General features: G+C 36.2%; 1 protein-coding gene across 3 annotated transcripts in view; it reads left to right on the top strand.

Annotated features, from left to right (window-relative positions):
• The window catches only part of CERT1 (ceramide transporter 1), a 173,253-nt gene that overhangs the window by 6,770 nt on the left and 144,224 nt on the right, over positions 1-22,259 (top strand). For all 3 annotated transcript variants that reach the window (XM_069096249.1, XM_069096248.1, XM_069096250.1), the window contains one exon: positions 4,598-4,732. In XM_069096249.1, the coding sequence (XP_068952350.1) occupies positions 4,598-4,732 (135 nt within the window). The remainder of the gene's footprint in view (positions 1-4,597; positions 4,733-22,259) is intronic.

Genomic DNA, 22,259 nt, shown 5'->3' with positions numbered 1-22,259 from the left:
TATAAAGACTTTACATTTTTTCTACTAGATTTCATCTCATTCAACCCAACACTGACATCTTTTTGGATCTTGTCTCAGTTATCTGTTCTGTTAGCAGTTCTTCCCAGGTTACTACTATTTTGATAATCTTATCATTGATTTTTATAAGATTAAAAGGCACAGTGCTGAAGCCCTAGTAGAGTGCTTCCTTCGAAGTTGACAGTTCAACCAGTTTGATATCTCCCTAACTGTAGTATCTTCTAAGTTAGAAATCCCCATGTTTTAGATAGTAATAGTATGAGAAATTTTTTTACTTCACTAAAATCTAGATAGGTTGGGTGTATTGGTATACTCCTATAATCCTTTGCTGCTGGGGGAGGCTGAGACTGGTACTACGATGATATCAAACTTATGTAGAAATAGAGGCTACTAATCTGTGCACAAGCATCCTTATGGCTGTATATTGACTTAATTTGAAGACATAATATCTGTGTTTTGTATTTTTATTTCATTTGTTAAATATTTCAGTTACTTTTAATCTGGTTGGCATTGTACTGGAGAGTATTTTAGCTGTCATATGGCCTTGCATGTTTGATACTTCTGGGTTGGTGGATCTCTAGATCTCTGAAATTCTGAGTTGCAGTAGAGCTAAAGTCTATAGGGTTTCATCATTTAACTCTGCATCAATGTGGGGATTGGGGTGGGGAACTAATCGTGAGACTGAGGACCAAACGAACCCAGGTCAGAAATAGAGCAGGTCAGACCTTTCATGAAAGTCATCTGTAGGATTGGTTTATGAGTGACTTTTGCCCTTCCAGCCTGGAAGACTTAGTCTCCAAATAAATCAATGAAAGGAGATCTATGTTAATTATATGTATAGTATTCCCCTGATTTTGCAGACTGGTAACTCTATACAAAAAGGAGAGAGGAGATTAATCTAGCATTATCTGTTTTTGATAAAAACCATGTTGACTCACTTCATTCCTAGATAGGCATTGTTTTTTTTTTAACTTCCATTTAAAAAATTTTTTGACTTGCAAATTATCTACCTTCAGCCCTTCCCCCACTCATTGAGAAGGCAAGCAATTACATGTGAAATCATACAAAAGTGTATTTCCATAGTAGCTATGTTAGAAAAAAAAAGACAAGAAAAATAAGTGAAAAAATTATACATTTGCCCTCAGATTTCATCAATTCTATCTCTGAAGGTGTTTTAATAACATGTGTAATTTTTCCAGGGATGGGGGGGTGGGGCACTGGTATAAATATTTGATTCTTTTTTTTCTTTCATTTTTCAAAGGCTTTATTAACTTCTAATTTACATCATTCATTTCCGCCAGATTTTGCGTCACAAATTTTCTCCCCATTTTTCCCCTACACACTGCCCCAAAATAGCAGTCCAACAGGTATCCTCCTCTAATCTGCTCTCTCCCATATCTTCTCCCATACCGCCTTCAACTTTTCCAGTAGGGCAGATGGATCTCTATGCCTCAGTGCCTGTATATCTTATTTCCCAATTACATGTAAAATAGTAGTAATAATAGAATATATGTATATTTTTAAACATTTGATTTTAAAACTTTGAATTCCAGATTAATTCCCTTCTTCCCTTGTCACCCACCCTTACTGGGAAGATAAGCAGTTTTCAGTATAGGTTGTACATGTGTAGCTAATACAAAACATTACCATAGTAGATATATTATAAAAGACTGACTATATTTCCCTCCTTCCTATCCCACCTCCTACTTATTCTATTCTCTACTTTGATCCCGTCCCTTTTCAAAAGTGGGTGCTTCCAACTTCCCTCCCCCCCACCCTGCCCTCCCTTCCATCATCCCCCCTCTCATTCCCTTCCCCCCACTCTCCTGTACGGTGAGATACCCTATTTAGTGTGTATTTCATTCCCTCTCCAAGCCAAATTCAATGAGAATAAGGTTGACCCATTCCCTTTTGCCTTCCTGTACTTCCCCTCCATTGTAACCATTTTCCCTTGCCTCTTCTTTATGAGATAGTTTACCCCATTCTGTCTCTCCCTATCACTTCTTATTATATTCCTCTCTCACCTCTTAATTTCACTCTTAATTTTACTTTTCAAGTATCCATCCCTTCCTATTAAATTGGTCCTGTGCCCTCTATCTATGTATACCTGTAAACATATATACACACATTCACATATTCATACTCCCGTATACCCTCCTATTTAAACATATATAAGTATATATTATATATATATGTAATTTCTGTTCTCTTCAACTATTTTCATACTGAGAAAAGTTTCATCAGTTACAATTATCGTTTTTCCATGTAGGAATGTTAATAGTTAAACTTTGATAAGTTCCTTATGATTTCTTTTCCCTGTTTGCCTTCTCATACTTCTCTTGCTTCTTGTATCTGAATGTCAAATTTTCTATTCAACTCTGGTTTTTTCATCAAGAATGCTTGAAAGTCCTTTATTCCACTGAATGACCATATTTACCCCTGAAACATGATACTCAGTTTTGCTGGGTAGGTGATTCTTGGTTTTAATCCCAGCTCCTTTCTTTGCCCTCCGGAATATCATATTCCAAACCCTTCCGTCCCTCAGTGTAGAAGCTGCCAGATCCTGAGTTATCCTGATTGTGTTTCCACAATATTCAAATTGTTTCTTCCTGGCTGCTTGTAATCTCTCCTTGATATGGGAATTCTGGACCTGGCTATAATATTTGTAGGAGTTTTCTTTTTGGGATCTTTTTCAGGAGGTGATCGGTGGATTTTTTCAACCTCTAATTTTGCCCTCTGGTTCTAAAACATCAGGGCAGTTTTCCTTGAGATTTCTTGGAGGATGATTTCTAGGTTCTTTCTTTGATCATGGCTTTCACATAGTCCAATAATTTTTAAATTCTCTCTCCTGGATCTCTTTTCCGGGTCAGTGGTTTGTCCCATAAGATATTTCACATTGCCTTCTATTCTTTCATTTGTTTGAATCTGTTTAATAGTATCTTGATTTCTCATAAAGTCATTAGCTTCTTTGCTGTGGTCTAATTCTGAAGTAATGATTCTCCTCAGTGAGCTTTTGAGATTCTTTTTCCCTCTGGCAAATTTGGCTTTTTAAGGCATTCTTCTCTTTGCCTTTTTGAGCCTCTTTTGCCATTTGAGTTAGTCTATTTTTTAAGGTGCTATTTTTCTCAGTGAGGTTGTTGACTCTCATTTCGTAATTTTCTTGCATCATTCTCATTTCTCTTCCCAATTTTTCCTCTACTTCTCTTATCTGCTTCTTAAGGTCCTCTGTGGCCTGTAACCAGCTTGTATTTTCCTTTGAAGCTTTTGGTGCAGGAGTTATGACTTCATTGTCTTCCTCCTGTTCTATGCTTTGCTCCTTTTTGTTCCCAAAATAGGAGTCTAATGTTGAATTCTTCTGTTTGCTTTGCTTCCTTTGCCTGGTCATGTCGCTACTCAGTCACTTGACCCCTGGGCTTTTTGCCTAAGTAGGACTCTACCACAAGACAGGGGAGCTTACATCCCAAATTCTGGGGTTTTCTCTGCTGCTAGAGGTATTAGTTGGGTGCCCTCTCTGAGGTCTCCACACGATCTGGCAAGCTGGACACACACCCCAGGACCTCCACCTTAGACCGCACTCCAGATCCAAGGAGGTTAAAGCAAGAGCAATTACCCCTCAGACTGGTTGCTTGGTCCCTCTACAGTCTGCAGGCTGGGAGCTGCCACGTGGTGGAGGCTGTGCCAAGGCTCCTCAGCTGCCTCTTGCCCCTGGGGCAAAGTCCACACTGGTCCCAAAGGCCACACTGCACTGACCTCTCACTTTGTCCTTAGCATCTATGTGTTGATATTTCTGGAAACTGCCACAGCTGCTGGTTATCTGGAGTCCCTCCAGCAGGTGGCTGATCAGGCCCACCCTGGGGCTAAAACCTTGGTGTGGGCCTAGGCTCAGCTCCCAGAGCACTGCTCTGGTTGCTTCCTGCTGGCCTGCCGGGCTGTCCTCAGTAGGAGGTTAGCTTCTCTGTGTCATTTTGTAGGTTCTGTCCAAAGTTTGTTCAGAGTCCCCTTTTACATGGATTGGAGGTGGTGGGAGCCGGAGCCCTGTGGAGGTCCTGTTTCTACTCTATTTGATTCTTTCTTTTTGAAAATTTGGACATTTTTGCCTTTTGTTCCTATACCACCTCTTGTATATCTATATCTATATCTATATATATGATAGAGATTCTAGTTTTCAAAACATTGTTTTTTAAAGATCACTGACAGTGGTTCAGTAATGACTTGCTAGTTCTTTTGTTTCCCTGAGATGTAGTTCACATGGGCCTGGTACCTGTTAAGTAATTTTTTGGTATGTCCTTACACATCCTGGATTAGAGGGAAAGTTTTTGTATCTTACATTGTTAACTATGTCACAAGTGAACATAGATATTAAAAAATCTGAAAATCATTAAGAATTTTCCACTCTCTGGCCCTCCTAAGTAATTTTTGTTTTGTGTTCTCATTCTTTTTCTTAATTTAACAGCTATTGGGGAGAGAAATTTGATTTAATCACTGTTACAAAAATTTAAATTAGATATTAGTTCAGTAAATTGTACTTCAGTATTAAATTCAGGCATATTTTTTTTTTTGTTGTTGTTTTCTCCCTTAGTGGACAAACTACATTCATGGGTGGCAGGATCGTTGGGTAGTTTTGAAAAATAACACTCTGAGTTACTACAAGTCTGAAGATGAAACAGAGTATGGATGTCGGGGATCTATCTGTCTCAGCAAGGCTGTTATTACGGTAAGTTCACTTTCTGAATAAATATTTTACCCTTAAAATACTTGTGCTACAAACTTTTTGAACACTGTATAACATATATTATGGTAGTAATAGAAGAGTTTTAGGAGGGAAACCAAAGAGTATGTTATAATCTAAAAAGGGTCTGTTAAAATTTAGAAGTGAATGAATACTTTTCTGTTTAGAGAAAGTTGTTTTCTCATAACAGATTATTATATTACTCTGTGAAATTGAAAGGTGTATTTATATTCTTATGCCAGTCATGGAACCCTAACTTAATTTTGGCTTATATGATTAAGGGAAAGAGGTATCTTTCTAATATTTCTCATATACCTTTCTGTGATGTTAAAGGTTTATGCAATCTATCCATATATGACAGAGATTCTAGTTTTTTTTGTTTGTTTGTTTTGTCTTTTGGAGGGCAGTTGGGATTAAGTAACTTGTCCAAGGTTACACGGCTAGTTTTTTTGTGTGGGTGTTAAGTGTCTGAGGCCAGAACCAATCTCGGGTCCTCCTGACTCAGGGGCCAGTGCTTTACTCACTGCACCACCTAGCCGCCCCGAGATTCTAGTTTTCAAAACAGCTTAGTACTAAAAGAACTTAGGATACTTGTAGGAAAAATAATGGAGATGGTTTGAAAGTGTTGAGACAATAATTTATGTTGTTTCAAAAAATTTTTAATTTTGTCTTTTGTTGTCATGTGGCATTGATTTCCAAATGTATCACTCCTGCCTACCCTACCAAGAGAGCTATCTACTAAGAATAAAAAGAAAGAAGACAGTTTAGCAGAACTATAAATTTTCATAGGCTTCATAGGCTATATACTTGCTACCACTTGTTTCATGTTTAGAGAATAAATGGTCATCATCTTAGGCTATTTATATAAAATATTGAAGATCTTGAGATCAGGTTAGTGTTTTGGGTGCTTTTTTTTCCCTCCATTGAGATTTAGCAATATGTGCAAAGTATGCTAAAGGACTAAAGGGTGTTGCCACCATATTTCTTCTTTTTTTTTTTGCCTTTTGGAGGGCAATTGGGGTTAAGTAACTTGCCCAAGGTTACATGGCTAGTATTTTTTGTGTGGGTGTTAAGTGTCTCAGGTAGGAACCGAACTCGGGTCCTCCAGATTCCAGGGCTGGCGCTTTACTCGCTGCGCCACCCAGCCGCCCCTGCCACCATATTTCTAACAACTAAAAGACATGCTTTTCTTCAGTAGTGCAAGTCCTTGTTTCTATGTCAGTATGTTGAATATAAATACTTTTGATTCAAGTTTTTTAATAACTGCATTTGTAGCTCAGGTCTCATCTTAGCAGGGTAGAGAGCGAAAGAAATGAGTAAGAGAATGAGGCAGTTAGCAGCCACAGTGGGAATGAAGAACTGGGCTGGAGGAAGGAGAGACTGAAGAATTATTTAGAGATTAATGATTAGTAGGGTAGGAAGAAGAGGAGGTGATCTGGGAATGAAGCAACAGAACCTAAGTGATGATGATATGTTTAAAGCAGACAGTACAAATCAACATATGAAAACATTTTACCTTTTTTGTGAACCACTAGTATCAGCTATTCTTCATCTATACCCAGATACCCAGTATTCCAAGAGACCAGAAGAAAGTATCCCACTACACAGAACTCCGCCTAAGGTGAAGATTACAAATCAAGTGTATATATTATATAAACACATTTTTAAAAAAGTAACCACATCTTCCTATATTTAGGTTTTAAGTAGAACAAAATCTTTGAAATTTCCTAAAATAGAATTTTACCAGTGGTACAGATATTAAATTTTTTAGAATTAGTAGGTCAGTGCTACTTTTCAGGGAAGTTACCTGCATAATTGTAAGTTTAATTGGACACAAGTCTGATTTCAGATTTAATAATATGGGGTAATCGATTATGTATTATTTGGTTGTAAAGCCAGTGCTAAAACTCAAGTTTCCTGGTAGTTCTGAATCTACCATTTATTTCTACATTAATATCACTCTTAATATTCAAGTTCTGTAACCACCTAGAAATAAGCAGTTTTGAAAGGAATAGTCAAATTCTCATTTTTTACAAACATGCTGAAATCTCCCTCATCATTTCACCTTCCACTCTCCTTAACTATCTTCCATCTCGCCTCCTTTTCATAGCCAAAGTTATGAAGGTCTTCTACACAGGCTACCTCTACTTGCCTACTTCTTAACCCTTTGCAGTCTGCTTTTTTACTCCATCCTTCAGTCATGATTATGCATTCACCCTACACAAACTATTCAAATCATAGTTTGACCCTGTTGCTTCCCTGCTGGAAAGCCTCCCTTCGGCATCTCCCTATTGTTTCTAGAACAGGGTTCTTAACTTGGGATCTTGTGGGTATATTTCAGGCAGTCTATGAATTTGAATGGGGGAAAAGTTATATCTTTATTTTCATTAACCTGTAACTGAAATTTGACATTTTCTTTAATTATGAATGTAGGTAATAAATATTCTGAGAAGAGGTCCATAACCTTAAGCAAAGGTGTGCATGACATAAAAAAAGTTGAAGTCCCACATTCTATGATAAGATACCAACTCCTAAGCCAAATGTTTAAGGCCCCTCCACAGTCTGACTCCATCCTGCTTTCCAAGACATATTTCATGCTGTTCACATTCATATGCATTAAATTCCAGCCAAAGTTGGCATTCAACTTCTGCATTTCATACTGTTTGTTTATCTCGTGAACCTAGAATTTCTTACTCATATTCTTTCCTCTTAGCATTCTTCCTCTGAGACTTAGCTCAGTTGCTTCTTTTATCTGTGAGGTCTTTCCTGATCTTCCATTTTCATTGTCTTCCTTCCTAAATAGCTATGCATTTATTTATCTATTTTTTTAAATTCCCATTATGCCTCCCAAGCCAGTAAAATATAATTTCCTGAAAAGTAGAGCCTTTTACTTGGTTTTGGTCTTGATATCTCTTGCTTGAAGAATAATATTTTTACATAGTGGGTACCTTGATAAATACTAGTTCTATTGTCATTGTACAGTAGCTGAAAATAACTTTTAGTATTATGGATTTAGGATAAGTGTAATATTTTTCTTTGTGCTTATTTAACTTTTTTAGTTTATGAGTTGTATTTGATATATTGTATTTATACATTCAAACAAAAATGCTCTTCTTTCTTCTGTACATTTCTTGAAAACTTAAGCAAAATCGCCTTAAACATAGTCATCATAGTGCCTAGTAGTAACTAATATTGCCTAAATAATAATAACTAGTAATTGTCTAAATCCTAAAGCCAAATTAACATGGAGTATTGGTTCTGATTTCTTTTGAAAGAGATATGTAAAAAGTTCACTTGGCCTTCATTTTGTACTCAGTGGCATCCTGCAACCCTTTAAGGATTATTAAATAGTTAAGGATTAGACAAGTAGTGTATGTAAGCATCTCATTGTCATGTACCTTTTTAGGAATTATTAATTTATTGACAATCAGAATAAACTTGGTACAACAAAAGGTGCTGATTTTTTATATTAGTATTTTAAGCTTATGTATTCGATTTCTGTTCTTATTTCACTCATAAAGATTTATTTGACTTTATAGAATTATGCATAATGACAGTATCTCTCCTGCATTTATAAAGGGCTCTGGATGCCTTGCTAGGACTTTAATAGATAGGGTACCATTAAAGAATTGTGAACAATGGAGTAATGTGGTCTGATCAAGAAATGTTATGCAGGATAGAGTGGAGGTAGGAAAACTTGTTAGGAAGTTATGACAGAAGACTACAGTAGTTGGACTCATTCCATATCTGTGCGCTTATCTTCTTGCAGTCTCCTCCATATGCATTATTTTCATCTTTGGTCATCTTTATCCGCTTGCTAAGTTGAGCATTTGTTTTGTTTGAGTTTCTTTTATTAGTGATTTGGAGCAGTCTTTTATGTAGTTGTTTATACATTATAACTCTTTTAAGAACTATTGCTTCTTATACTTGGGCCACTCATCAGGGAATGCTTCTTGATTTTAAATAATTCTTAATTCCTTATATATCTTGGATATTAGGGCTTTATTAGCATTACTTGATACAGACTTCTTTTCTTCCTACTTGACATTTGACCTTTTTTAGTCTACGTGTATTAATTTTTGTTCATGCAAAATGAAAAATTTTAATTTCATGTAATCAGAATTATTTAATTTTTTTGTGATATACTCTTGGTTTCAATAAGAATTTTTTCCCCAGTTATAATTGTAAAAGATACCTCAATCCATTTTCTTTTCTATTTTAGAAGATATGACTTTATATTTAAGTAGAACATTCATTTGGAACTTGTGGTATAAGGTATAATATGGTGGCATAAACCATTTGGTTTTGGTTCTGTTTTTTTTTTTTTTTCCAAGCCAGTTTGCTTTCCAGGTATCCCAGGAGTTATCACATTTGGAATCCGCCCCCAAGCAATTTTTGTTCTCAGGTTTCTTAAATACTGAGTTATTGAGTTCAGATGTTTCTGAATCTTGTTTATCTAGTTTGATCTTCTTGTAAGAAAAAGAAATGGCACCAAAGAAATAAAAAATTAGTAAATAATTTAGTAAATAAAAAATAGTAAAATCTAACCTGAGAACAGATTTAAAATTTGAGTCTAGTAAGTTTGCTATTCCTTTATTTCTATTTTTTCTTCTCATTTTCATTGAGATTCTAAATTTTTGTCCTTTTAAATCAGTTTTGTTGTATTTTGTTTAGCACTATAATATCACCTTTGTATTTCGATATAGCCCTAAGTCTATCAAATAATTAAGGTAGCATCATCATGTCTTATATAGTGTTGTAGCTCAGCCATTGGATGCCCCTCTGATAATTTGTCATATTTTTATTTAAGGTGCTTCTGATTGCCTGTATCTAAGTGTTGCTTATGACTTGGTAGGATTGACTCCTAGATAGTTTATATAATTTGTATGTTTTTTTAAATGAAATTTCTCATTCTGCTGTTTACTTTTGGATTTTGTTTTTGTTATATAATAATGCTGACAATTTTGGAGTGTTTATTTTGTATCCTGCTACTTAGCTGAATCTTTTCCTCAGGTTCTTTCATGATTCTTAGGGTGCTCTGAGTAAGCCATATTTTTTTTTTAAGCAGTTGGGGTTAAGTAACTTGCTCAAGGTTACATGGCCAGTTATTTCTGGGTGTGGTGCTAAGTATCTAAGCCCAGGATTCAATCTCCAGGTCATCCCAACGCTGGAGCCAGTGCTCTTACTCACTGTGCTACCTGGCTGCCCCTAAGCCATATTCTTTACATTTTTTCCTTCACCAGTGTTTATGCTTTTAATTACTTTTATTACTATGACCAGGATTTCTACAGCTCTTTCAAATAATAATAGGTGTCTTTCTATCCTTATAGTTACTGGGAAAGTTTCTATCATTTACCTATTCTGTATAATGGTAGCTTTTGGTTTTATAGCTGTATCTTTTTTAAGATCTTCATTACTTATCCTTTTTAGAGTCTTTTTAATTTTTATTTATTTATTTATTTGCTTTTTGAAGGGCAACTGGGGTTAAGTGACTTGCCCACGGTCACACGGCTAGTAAGTGTTAAATGTTTTAGGCCAGATTTGAACTCAGGTCCTCCTGACTTCAGGGTTGATGCTCTATTCACTGCGCTATCTAACTGCCCCCTAGAGTCTTTTTTAAAGCATTAAAGTGTATTATACATTCTCAAAGACGTTCTTCATCTTCTGATAAAATTATGTGATTTTGGTTGTATTTGTTTTGAATGTGATATAATATATAATATGTTAATATTAACATCATTACAATCATCTGGGCTAGATCCAACTTGTGATATCACAGTGAATAACTTTTTGGACATACTGTTGCAATCTTTTTTTGCTAGGATTTTAATTAAGATATTCACATTGATATTTATTAGTTATATTGAACTTAGAGTTCTTTCTTAGCTTTATTCCTCCCTGGTGCAAGTATTAGGGCCATATTTTTCTCCTTCAAAAGACCCTGGTAAAGTATTTTCTTTCAGTTTTTAAAAGTAATTTTTGCAACCTCAGTACTAGTTGCTCTTAATCTGCCTGGACCAGGAGAGGGTCCTTTTTTCCCTCTCACTTAGAAATGTAACCAGTAGAAAATTGCAATAATGAGGAACCTATAAGAGTGAGAGAAAAAAATCTGAGAAAAATGGCAGTCAGTAATACCAGTTTTGAATAAAACTAATTCGTGGAGAGAGATGTTGGGAAGTATCACTTCATAAGATAGAAAAGCAGTGGAGAATAAAATAAAATAAATATTAGATAAAATAAAATAAAACCAAAAGAAATTCATTCTGGATATATTTAAGGATGAAACTAAAAGAAGGCAACAAATATGAAAAAGATGGAAAATATTTGCAAAGATTTTTATAAGAAACTTTTCATCATCAAGGAGGTAGAACCTCATTGCACTTGAACTAAAATATTATGGTCTCAGGCATGTTTATTGAAGAGGAAGCCAAGATTGAAGAGATCCAAGATAGTTTTTTTTAAAAAGCTGGATTAGATCAAGTGTAAACAAAGGTGGTTCAGAGGAGGCAGCACAGTCTTTTTTTTATTTTTTTTAAAGCAGTCGGGGTTAAGTAACTTGCTCAAGGTTACACGGCCAGGTGTTTCTGTGTGGGTGCTAAGTGTCTGAGCCTGGATTCGATCTCCAGGTCATTCTAACACTGGAGCCGGTGCTCTTACTCACTGTGCTACCTGGCCGCCCCCGAGGCAGCACAGCCTTGAGGATATTAAGGAATTAGTTCTTAAGGTATCTAATGAGAAGGTGTTTGGTATGATTATTAAGCATTGACCTTGTTAGTAACACCAATAACAAAAGGTAATTGAGAAAATCAATAACTACTGACCCATGTGCCTGCTTTACTATCTATTAAATATTTTTAATGAGAAGGATGTATTTCCACATCAAAATTATCCTTTCAGAGGGTCTTGGAACAGGAAGACTTTTCCTAAACAATAATTCACAATTGATATCTTCCATAACTAAATTTACTGAAAAATGTTGAGAATATAAGATCTCACTTTGCTTATTCTTATGTTTATAATTTTTTTGTATCTCTAGCATTTTAACACTGCCTGGTACATTGCATGTTGACTGATTTACTGTTTGACTATATAAAATTTTGATTTGGTAGAGCCAAGTAATATCTAAAATATGTTTTCCAACATTTTCTGTCTTTACATAAAAACTATTCAAGATGACTTGAAAGATGTAATAGAGAGCCGTATTTAACAGTGTGTTTAATATCAAATAATGAATTAAACATGAAGATATATGCTTGCCAGAGTTGATCACCACTGTCATGGAGATCCATCATAAAGCCTGAATCAAAGGTATTCCTCATGGATAATGAAGTTCTCTACTTTTTTTTTTTTTTTTTTTAGCAATTGGGGTTAAGTAACTTGCTCAAGGTTACAAAGCTAGTTATTCCTGGGTGTGGTGCTAAGTATCTGAGCCCAGATTTGATCCCAGGTCATCCCGACTCTGGGGCCAGTGCTCTTATTCGCTGAGCCACCTGGCCGCCCCTCTCCACCTGTTTGTTGAAGACAATGTACTAATTGCATCAAGCCAGGAAAATTTCAGAAATTCCTGGATGATGTCTGTGAGTGTGGCCTAATACAACACAGGAAATTCTAAGTGGATGAAGAAGACTGCCTGTTACCCAGAATGATATGCGGTTGGATGAACATTGTATAGAATTTGTGTATCAGATAGAAAGAGACAATGTGGCAGGAGCTTAGCAGGAGGAAGAAAGAGACTTAATCAGAGGAAGAGAAGGTATTTGATTACCTTTTGGAAATTGTAAAGGTCTCTTAATGAGGCCACATTTCTTCCTGAAACAAAAATCCATCTTGATAACAATATTCTAGTGTTATGTGGTTGTAAGGTATGAAACACTAGAGTTGTGGAAGAATGGTAAATGATTATGGCCCAGAAGACATGGAAAGGCCAGTGGTAAGTGAGAGTAGATGGTGCCAGATTACAAACAGGAATTTATAAGTCAAATCTCAAGTAAAGGATATCAAAAAATGTATGATCCATAAAGATTAAGAGTAAGTCACTTGGTGAGACCTAATAATACCTAATGGGCAGACCGCATGATTTGTTGGCATTTTTTCTGATTTCAGTAGAATGTAAAGAAAGCCCCCAGTATATTAAGTGCAACATCTCAACTCCCTACCCCATGGCAAAACTGTGGATGGCATGCATAGGACGTGTACATAATGGATGTGCCTAATATGCCTGAGTAGATTATGTTCTAAGTATTTAAAATGATAACCATATAATGTGATCACTGATCCGTTGAAGAGTTGAGCATTCCACTAATTAGTTGGTAGCCTAATGGTTTGAGTAGGTATTAATATCATGTTTAGAGATTAGTATTTCCAGAAGTCGTCCAAATGCTTTGTCCAAGGTGGTGGTAGTTTTTCTGACTTGCTTATTTACTAAAAGGTTCTTGGAGTTTTTTGATAAACTGTTATCGGATTTAAGATTTCAAGGTTAGGTACCAAGTTTCAGAGTGGAAATGAAGCTAAAGAAGAATGTTCCTATCACAGGAATATTACCTAGAGATTCAGCCTAGTAGTACAAAATTTTGCATAAAGTGGGAAAAGAGATGGGGCTCTTTAGGGTGGCATAGTGACATGATACATAAAAATGAGGTAAGCACTTATTAGACAAGTTAAGCACCTAGCACTTGTTCATGCTATCAAATTTGATAATGTAAAAGGAAATTCAGAGCAGCAAATACAAATTATCATTCATTTTGAATTGGGTTTTACAATAGGAAACATACTTATGTTCTGAATTTTTTAAAGTGGTTACTGTAGAGTCATAGAATGTTAGTTTGAGAGGGAACTTAAAAATCATCCCATACATTACTTTTACTTTACAAATAAATAAAAAGTGAAGTGTCTTGCCCACAGTGAAACACAGGTAGTTAGCAAAGCTAAGTCTTCTGATTCCTAGGCAACTGCTCTTTCTGCCACACTACTGCTGTTTCAAGTGAAGTTGTTCTTAGTTTTATACTATACCCTATTAAATTCTCTTATGGTACACTCCATAAGACATCTGTTTTGTTGTATTGGAATTGTTTGTTTATAAAAGTATGTTGCTAGGAATCTAATTTCTTGTGAACAGTACAGGAACTTGCAAGAGCTCTAGTCGAACTGAATATTGCTTTCAGTACTGAAATATAAGTGAAAGAGAATACTTTGAAATTAATAGAAGATTGTCATTTTAAGTCCTGCTCTTACCCTGTCACTATTGAAGGCTGTCTAGGAGAAGCTAATATGTCATTAGTCTAAAGGATTAGGTTTGAATCTCTTTTCATCCTAGGAGAACAAAATGCAATTTTGACTTGACACCAGTTGCCTTATATTCTGTGGTGTGCAAATAGTAACCAGAAATAAAGATTGAGAATTTAGAAACTAAATAAAAACTTTTTATAATATGTTCAGGGGTACAACAAATAATGACTTATTGTCTAATACAAAGTTTTATAATATAGAAATGTATTTAGAAAGTTTTCATAAGCTAATCAGTGTTTCAGACAAACTCATTTTCCTATAGAAATTTTTAAAATAATAAGATACCCAGTCTGATCCACAGGAATCTATTTAACCTATCGTGTAGATAAACTGTAGTATTAATGGCACAATTTAGAATTCTGGATTTTTGGTCATCTTGTATTTCCAAGGTAAAAGGTAGAAAATACTTCTCACCCTTTGTCTGGGTGTAAAGTCAACTTAAGGCAAAATTACAAAGTACATGAAATTTTTTGACATTTTCACTTTACATTTCTTTGGTAATATGCTCCCTTGACTTATTATTCTCATATTACTTGAAGATCTATAATATCTCCTTCTCATTGAAAGTACAGGTTTCTCCATTCTCCTCCCTGCCAATTTCCCTCCACTCCCAACCACTAAACAATATTACCATTTCCTTAGTACAGTTGTTAGGAGGATTACATCATATAAATTTATAAGTGGTTGCTGTTTAACACTCCCAGTGATTGAGACTTAGGTGTTACAGTAAACTCTGGTGACAAGTTACTTATCATGAGTTGTGAGTGTGAAGTGTGGCAATCTTAAAGGCTTGTCTAGAGTACACAAATGCCTTGCTCTGGATGTCAGTGTTCTTTTCCTCATTTACCCTTTTATTTCCTTGTGTTTCTACACTGTAGTAAGTTATTTGGGAAAAATCACTTGAAAAATGAGTAATTAAAAACCAGTTTCCTTATCACAAAAGAATTCCATTTTTCGTAAACTTTTTTTTGTTGTTCATGGTTACTAACATCCAAATACAAAAACAAAATTACTATGCATAAAACCTTGAACTCCATTTCTTAAAATGTGTTGTTACTATATATATATATATATATGTATACACACATAATATATTACATATATATATATACACTATTACGATAACAATGAAACATTGTTTACTTTCATATCCCCTTTTGAATGCTTTGTCTTTTTTCTTTTAAACTTTGTGGGGGAATTTTTTATTAGTCAACAAGGATTTTTAAAGGACCGTACATGTGCTAGGCACTTAGTGTATTGTTCTCTTTCAGCTTTTCTCACAAAGTACATGTCTTCACATATCTTTTCTCATACATGCCATTTCTTAGGATGTAATAAAATTTTTTTTGTATCCAGGAGAATGTAACTTTGCTAAGGTTTGGATTATGTCTGCCTGTGGTATATAGAACATAGTAGGGTGACAAATGCTTCTTAAAACCGTTTTAGCCTTTCCCCAATTATTGTACTATGGTTGTATCCAGGATTTTTGATTCCTTCTGGGTTTTAGTTTTTTTCTGTTGGATTTTTTTCTTTTTTTTGCTATTCTGAATATTGCTACTGGGACTCTGTCTAAAAAGGCATTTTCTTCCTTTTCAATAACATCTTTGGGGTGTAATTCTAGGAATGGAATAGATAGTTCAAAGTATGTGAATCAGTGTTGTTGCATTTACTGTATAGTGAGTGTCATATTGTTACCTCTAATGATGACACAAATTCATAGATTCAGCAGTGGCATAATAGTGAGCCTATTAATGTGCAAGCACCATCAACATGCAGTTGTATCTTTTTCTATATGTTGTGGGTACATGTACTACTAGAGAATGGATTGTACTCTTAAATTTTTTCTTTGTATATTTTTCTGATTTTTAAAAAAAAATCAAATGTTCTGGAAAGTATTTTTTGTCAATTTGTTTCCGTTATTCTGTCAGTAAACATTTATTAAGCATCTGCTTTGTACCAGGCACCATTCAAAATGCAGAGGATGCAAAAAGAGGCAAAAAGACAGTTTTTGCCTTCAAGGAGCTCATAATCTCATAGGAAAGATGCCCGTCAAACACGTGTGGCTAAACACCTTATACTAGGAAATAATTAACAGAGGCAAGGTACTAGAATTAGGAGGACTTGGGAAAGTTTTCCTGTAGAAGATAGGATTTTATTTGGAACTTGAAGCAAGCCAGGGAAACCAGGAGGTGGTGATGAGGAGGGAAAGCATTTCAGCAACGGAGGATAGATAGAGAAAATGCCTGGAGTGTCTTGTTATTAGAACAGCACAGAGGCTAATATCATTAGTGTGCCCTCAAAGAGTGCTTGAGAGAATGTAAAAAGACTGGAAAGGGATAAGAATATGAGGAACGGCAAGGTTATATAGAACTTCGAATGCAAAACAGAGGATTTATATTTGATCATGGAGTTGATAGTCATTGGAATTTATTGAGTAGGAAGGTAACATGCTTGGACTTGTGCTTTAAGAAAATCACTTTGGTGGTTGAATGGTGAATGGACTAGAGTGGGGAGACACAAGAGAGACACCTACCAGCAGGTCATTGCAGTGGTCCACGTGTCACATGATGAGGTCCTGTACCAGAATAATGGCAATGTCAGAGGAGATAATAGGATGTATTCAAGTGATGTTGCAAAGGTGAAATTGACAGCCCTTAGCAGTTGATTGGATGTGGGGGATGAGATGGTGAGAAGTCCAGGATAACTTCTAGGTTGTGATCCTGAGAGATGGACAGGTGTTGTTGCCCTCTACAATAATGCGGAGATGTTAGGGCAGGATAGGTGGATTTGAGAATCATCAGCATAAAGATAATAATTAAATCCATTGGAGCTGATGAGATCACCAAGTGAAGTATAGATGGAAAGGAAAAGATGACCCAGGATAGAACTCTGTGGGACACCTGTGGTTGGAGGATGTAACCTGGATGAAGATCCTACAAAGGAGACAGAAGGAGCTATGGTTAGGAGGAGGACCAGGATAGAGTAATGTCCTGAAAACCTGGAGAGAAGAGAGTATCAAGGAGAAGAGGATTCAGAGGCTGCAAAGAAGTTGAGAAGAATGAGGATTGAGAAAAGGCCATTGGATTTGTTGATTAAGAGATCATTGATAACTTTGGAAAAAGCAGTTTCAGGAAGTGAAAGCACCTATGTAGAAGGTCTTGTCAAGGAGTTTAGTCACAAAGGGCAGAAGAGATAACTAGCCAGTGAAAGGATCAAGTGAGTGTTTTTTGAAGATGATCGACACATGGGCATGTTTGTGGGCAGTAGGAACAGAACCAGTAGAGGGAGAGATTGAAGATGTGAAAGGGGTAATGATAGAACGAGGAGTCTGCTGGAGAATTGAGTGGAAAGGGATGACTTGTGTAAATGTTTGAGTTTACCTTGGTAAAGAGTAGAGCACCTCTTTGTGTGAGATGGGTGAAGGGAGAGATAGTGGCAGATGGCATATGAGTGATATGAGAGGAGGAAGAGGGGAGAAGTGGGAACTCAGGGTAAATGGCTTCAGTTTTTTCTGTAAAATATGAAACAAGGTTCTCAGCTGAGAGGGTTGGGGGGGAGAGGGGACTGTGGAAGGCTAGATGAGGGGTAAAAAGACATTTAAGAGCTCTTTTGGAAGAGCTGCTGTGGAGAATAGGATGGTGAGGTGATAAAGGAGGTATAGAACAATTTCTAATAGCAGTTAACGTTTCATATTATAACCTAGTCAGAATAGCTTCATGATTTTTTCTACCTTTATTCAGCAGTAAGTGTTTAGGAGTGAAGGGGAATGATCTAAGACTGAGACTTGGCAGGTTGCAGTATGATAAGGGTTCCAGGGTCTCATTAACAGAAGAAGACAGTGTAAAGCTGAACTGGTTCAGTAAGGGGTCAAGATGGGGGAAAAGAGGAGGGAATGGCTAATGTAAGGAATCTGATAACCTAGAAGAGAAGAAGAGGGATTAAGGAAATGGAAGACCTGGTGAGGATGAAGTATAAAGTTTGGTAAGGGAAGAAAGAGAGAAAGAAAGTCAATAGATCATGATCAGATAAAGGGATTTTGGAATCCTTGAATGTGGAGGTGGTATATTTGTGGCAGAAGGATCAAGGGTATAACATCTTCATCTGTGGTTAAGGTAGAGTAGATGGAGGTAGAGGGGAGGGTCCATGGGAATTCAATAGATAGAAGAACTGAATAATTAAGGCATTTGAGGGAGTGTGTGTGTGCATGCGCATATGTTGAAGTCCCCTACAATGAATTGGGGGGAGGGTATAAGCAAGGTATTGAATTCATGGAGATTGAAAGGGGAATGACCTGGCAATTTGTAGATAACAGCTGGGAGGGGTGGGGGAGTATTGGGTACCGTTTGAGTGGTGGATATGGATGGCATGAACCTTAAAGGGGAACATGTTACTGGATGATAGAGGTAGGACAAGAACTTATGAATGACAGTTGGAAGCAAGGAGTATTCCAATTCTCCTGCTTGGACCAGTGGGCAGCAGGGAATGAGTGAAAAATATGTTTACCTTTCATTCTATTGATATATTGCTTTTTGTTTGGATGACTAATTTTTATTTAGTTAAATCTGTTTTATCTCCAGTTGCATAGAAATTTTCTCTTCACAGTTATTGTAGAATCATTTCATTTTCTCATATTTTTATGGTGGTTCAAAAATATGTAGATGACTGATGCACTTGAATTGGTAGTAGTATATGTAGTATGAAATGTGAATCAAATGCTATTTCATCATTTCTCCTGTTAAGTGAAAAATGTTGGGAAAATTGGTCCATTCCCTTGGCCATTATTTACTTAGCTTGTTGTATTTATATAGAACACCAGTCTATCAAATGTATTTTACCTTGTAGCTCCAATTCTGTATCATTTAGTTTGTTCCATTGAATTGCTTTTCATTTCATCTTTGATATCAGATAGGTGTTTTGTTTTGGCGATCAGTCAGAAAACATTAAATGCCTATTATGTGCCAAGCAATGTGCTAAGTGCTGGGACTACAAAAAAAGTAAAAAAGCAGTCTTAACACTCAAGTAGCTGACAGTATTTAAGGTCTGGCAATGTAAGTCCTTCTCCATTTTTTCTTAAATTCTCTTAGCTATCATTCTACTGGTATGACATATAGAAATTTATTTTGACAGTATTGCCTTTTTTTTTTAACTATATATTTACTTGATCTAGCAATAACCATAGAAGCATGAAGCTGGAAGGGATATCAGAGGCTATCTAATTCAACTGCCTCATTTTCCTTCTTTTTTTTTTTTTTTTTGGTCTGCATAATTAATCATTTTATTAATAATGTTAGCATTTTATTAATAAACAAGGTCAGTGAAACTCTCAAATGCCAAAAACTCCTCATGGTTGTGAGTTCACAGTTTATATGTCTTTGGAAGAATTTCTAAGGATGATAATCATCTCTGATTGGTTATCAATTAATGAGAGAATGAATATTATAATAAGAAGTGGACCTATTGTGATGCAGGGCTTGGGAGTGTAACTTTGATTTATGTAATTTACTTCTTTTTTTCTCTGTCTTTTTTATTTTTTAGTTTACATCATTCATCTACACAAGATTTTGAGTTACAAATTTTTTCTCCATTTTTCCCCTACCCACCATGTCAAAATAGCTATCCCACTGAATATCCCCTCCCCCGATCTGTTCTTTCCCACATCTTCCCCCATTCCCCCTCCAACTTTCCAGTAGGGTACGGTGGATCTCTATGCCCCAGTGCCTGTATATCTTATTTCCCAGTTGCATGTAAAGTAATATTAATAATAGTATATATTTATATATATATATATATATATTTTTTTTTATAACAATTGATTTTAAAACTGAATTCCAGATTCTTTCCCTTCCTCCCTTTGTCACCCACCCCTACTGGGAAGAAAAACAATTCATTATCGGTTGTATATGTGTAGCTAAGCAAAACATTAATTCCCTCATTTTTCAAAGAGTTACTGAAATGAGAACCTATGAGAAAACTGAGACCCAGGAAAGTTGCAATTTCCCCAAGGATACACTAGGACTAAGCATCAAAAGCAGGATTTTTTTTTTTTACCATGTTCTCTCCCTTTTTTCCCACTATACTGTGCTGCCATCATATTTATCTTGAATTGTTTCATTCTTTCCATATTCTTATTAAATGGTTTTTATTGAGGATTTTCCTATTGCTTGCTCATGTCTTTGGTAGGTACAAGTCCAAATAGCTTACATTATTTTTGCAAGAAGTAGTTTTTCTCAGTTTTTCCAGTTTTTGCTAGTATAGCAAATTGGCAAACACAGAAATTGTGATGACTTTTGTGCTTTTGTGATGATCCAGAGTTCATTTCCACATTTTTTGTTGACTCTTTTGGGTTTTCATACTGTACTTTAATATAGTCTGCAAATAATGGTCTAACTTCTCTGTGATTATTTGCTTACTTTTCCTTCTCCCCTCCCATTTCCTTTCCTTGTTGCTATTTCAATAAAGTCCTGGAAGTTAACAATGCCTTCTTCCTGAGCAACAGTCTAGCTAGATAGCCACTTGGTGGTGAAGTCTTTGCCTTTTGCAGCCCATGAAATAAAAGAAAATTGAAAATGTACCATACTCTAGTATAACCTTCAGTTCCTGCAGTGAAAGAGCAATCATAGGCTTTTGTATATCATGGGTGGCTTAAGCCAACAGGTCCTGGAGAAGTATTTCCATTGAATCTTGTCTTAGGGGAAGGAGATTTTACAGATTACTTCATATTCTAAACCTGAGCCAAAATTATTTTCCTGGTGGTCTTTTATAAAAGTGTGCCCTAGGAACTATAATACTATAAAGCCAAGCATGGCTTTCCAGAGGACTCTTACTGTGAATATCTCTAAGGTTCTGATCACATAGTATAGTGAGCTCTATTTATTCATCAGTAAACTAAAGCAGAACATTCACAGAAAAGTACAGCATTCATAGTGATATAGCATTACAACTTATCGCTAAAGTGGCCACATAATTTTAAATACCATTGAGTAAGTCCTTAACTCAGTTATCCTTAAGGAGCAATTCTTCTTAAGGGATACAAAAACAAAGGTCTCCCACAGCTAGGTCACATTGTCTTAATCTCATCAGTCAGAAAGTCTTCTTTCTTCTTGATTGGAGACTAGCTTTCAATCATCCTTAAGGGGTACAAAGTTCTCCCACCCCTAGGTCACTTAAATTGTGATCTTGCCAGCCAGCACTGAGTTCCCAAGGAAAGGTCCTTCTATCTTGACTAGGGGCTGACTCCCAAATCCCATGGTTCCTCTTCACTGTTCCCAGCTCTTGTCCAAATTCACCCAACTGTCTCCTGGGCTCACAGGGAGGCAGCTCCCAGATCCTTGTCTAGTTCCTATTCCATTTTGAAGCTCACGGTGACCAGTCCACCTCAAGGCCTTTGAAGTTTCTGTTTCTGGGAAGAGAAAACTTAACAGAGCCACAACAGCATTCATGCACATTGCCAGCACCATCATCAATTCACTTTCTACCTGTGAAATCAACACAGACCTAAAAAAAAGGTCGGAGAAATCAACACAAATCATCAGTATAGTCTCAGGACCTGTGAAAACATCAGTAAAAAAACTCCAGGATTTCTGTAAACAGACAACAAGAAAATCCTCTTTCAAGGCTTCTCAACCAGCAGTGAGGTCCCAGGGCTTCTGTAACAATAGCAGTGTCCTCTATCAGCAGACAGATGTTACGAAGTAATATCAACACAGACAGACATAGTGCTGGTGCCAGAGCCATGCTTCCTCCCCGTTCTGCTCTGTCCCAGCTTGTGCTTCTGCTTTTATATGGCGGTTCTCCTTCCTATTCCACCCTTCCTGCTGTGTTAACAAGTTCCTCCTATCTTTGAATCACAGGCAGGGCTCAAGAGCACCCGAAGAACCGAAAGAAGGTGCTAAATAAGTAAAGAACTGAAGCAAGGCATTTAAGGACTCCTTTGCTTGCCATTACAAATGCAAAATGACCAAATGTCCCACAGAATTATGTTTTCCTCTTCCTAGGGGAAAAGGAAATTGATAATGCTTCCTCATATTTAGCAGCATATCTGGTCCACATTCTTTGCATCCTCCTGGACAAAGTGGCTGAAAAAAAACTGGCAAAGGGTGTTAAGAATTACATAGCTTTTGGATGTTATACAGATATTAAATGTTGATATTCTAAATGTACCAATGGTTAGCATTTAGGTGGCACAGCGATTAAAAACTTTGGACTCAGATCAAGACCTCAGTTCAAA

This window comes from Petaurus breviceps, unplaced genomic scaffold (assembly GCF_028583685.1).
Source record: "Petaurus breviceps papuanus isolate PSGF00001 unplaced genomic scaffold, PetGlider_PUasm1.0 229, whole genome shotgun sequence".
NCBI lineage: Eukaryota > Metazoa > Chordata > Mammalia > Diprotodontia > Petauridae > Petaurus > Petaurus breviceps.
This window is presented reverse-complemented; position numbering and strand designations above follow the sequence as displayed.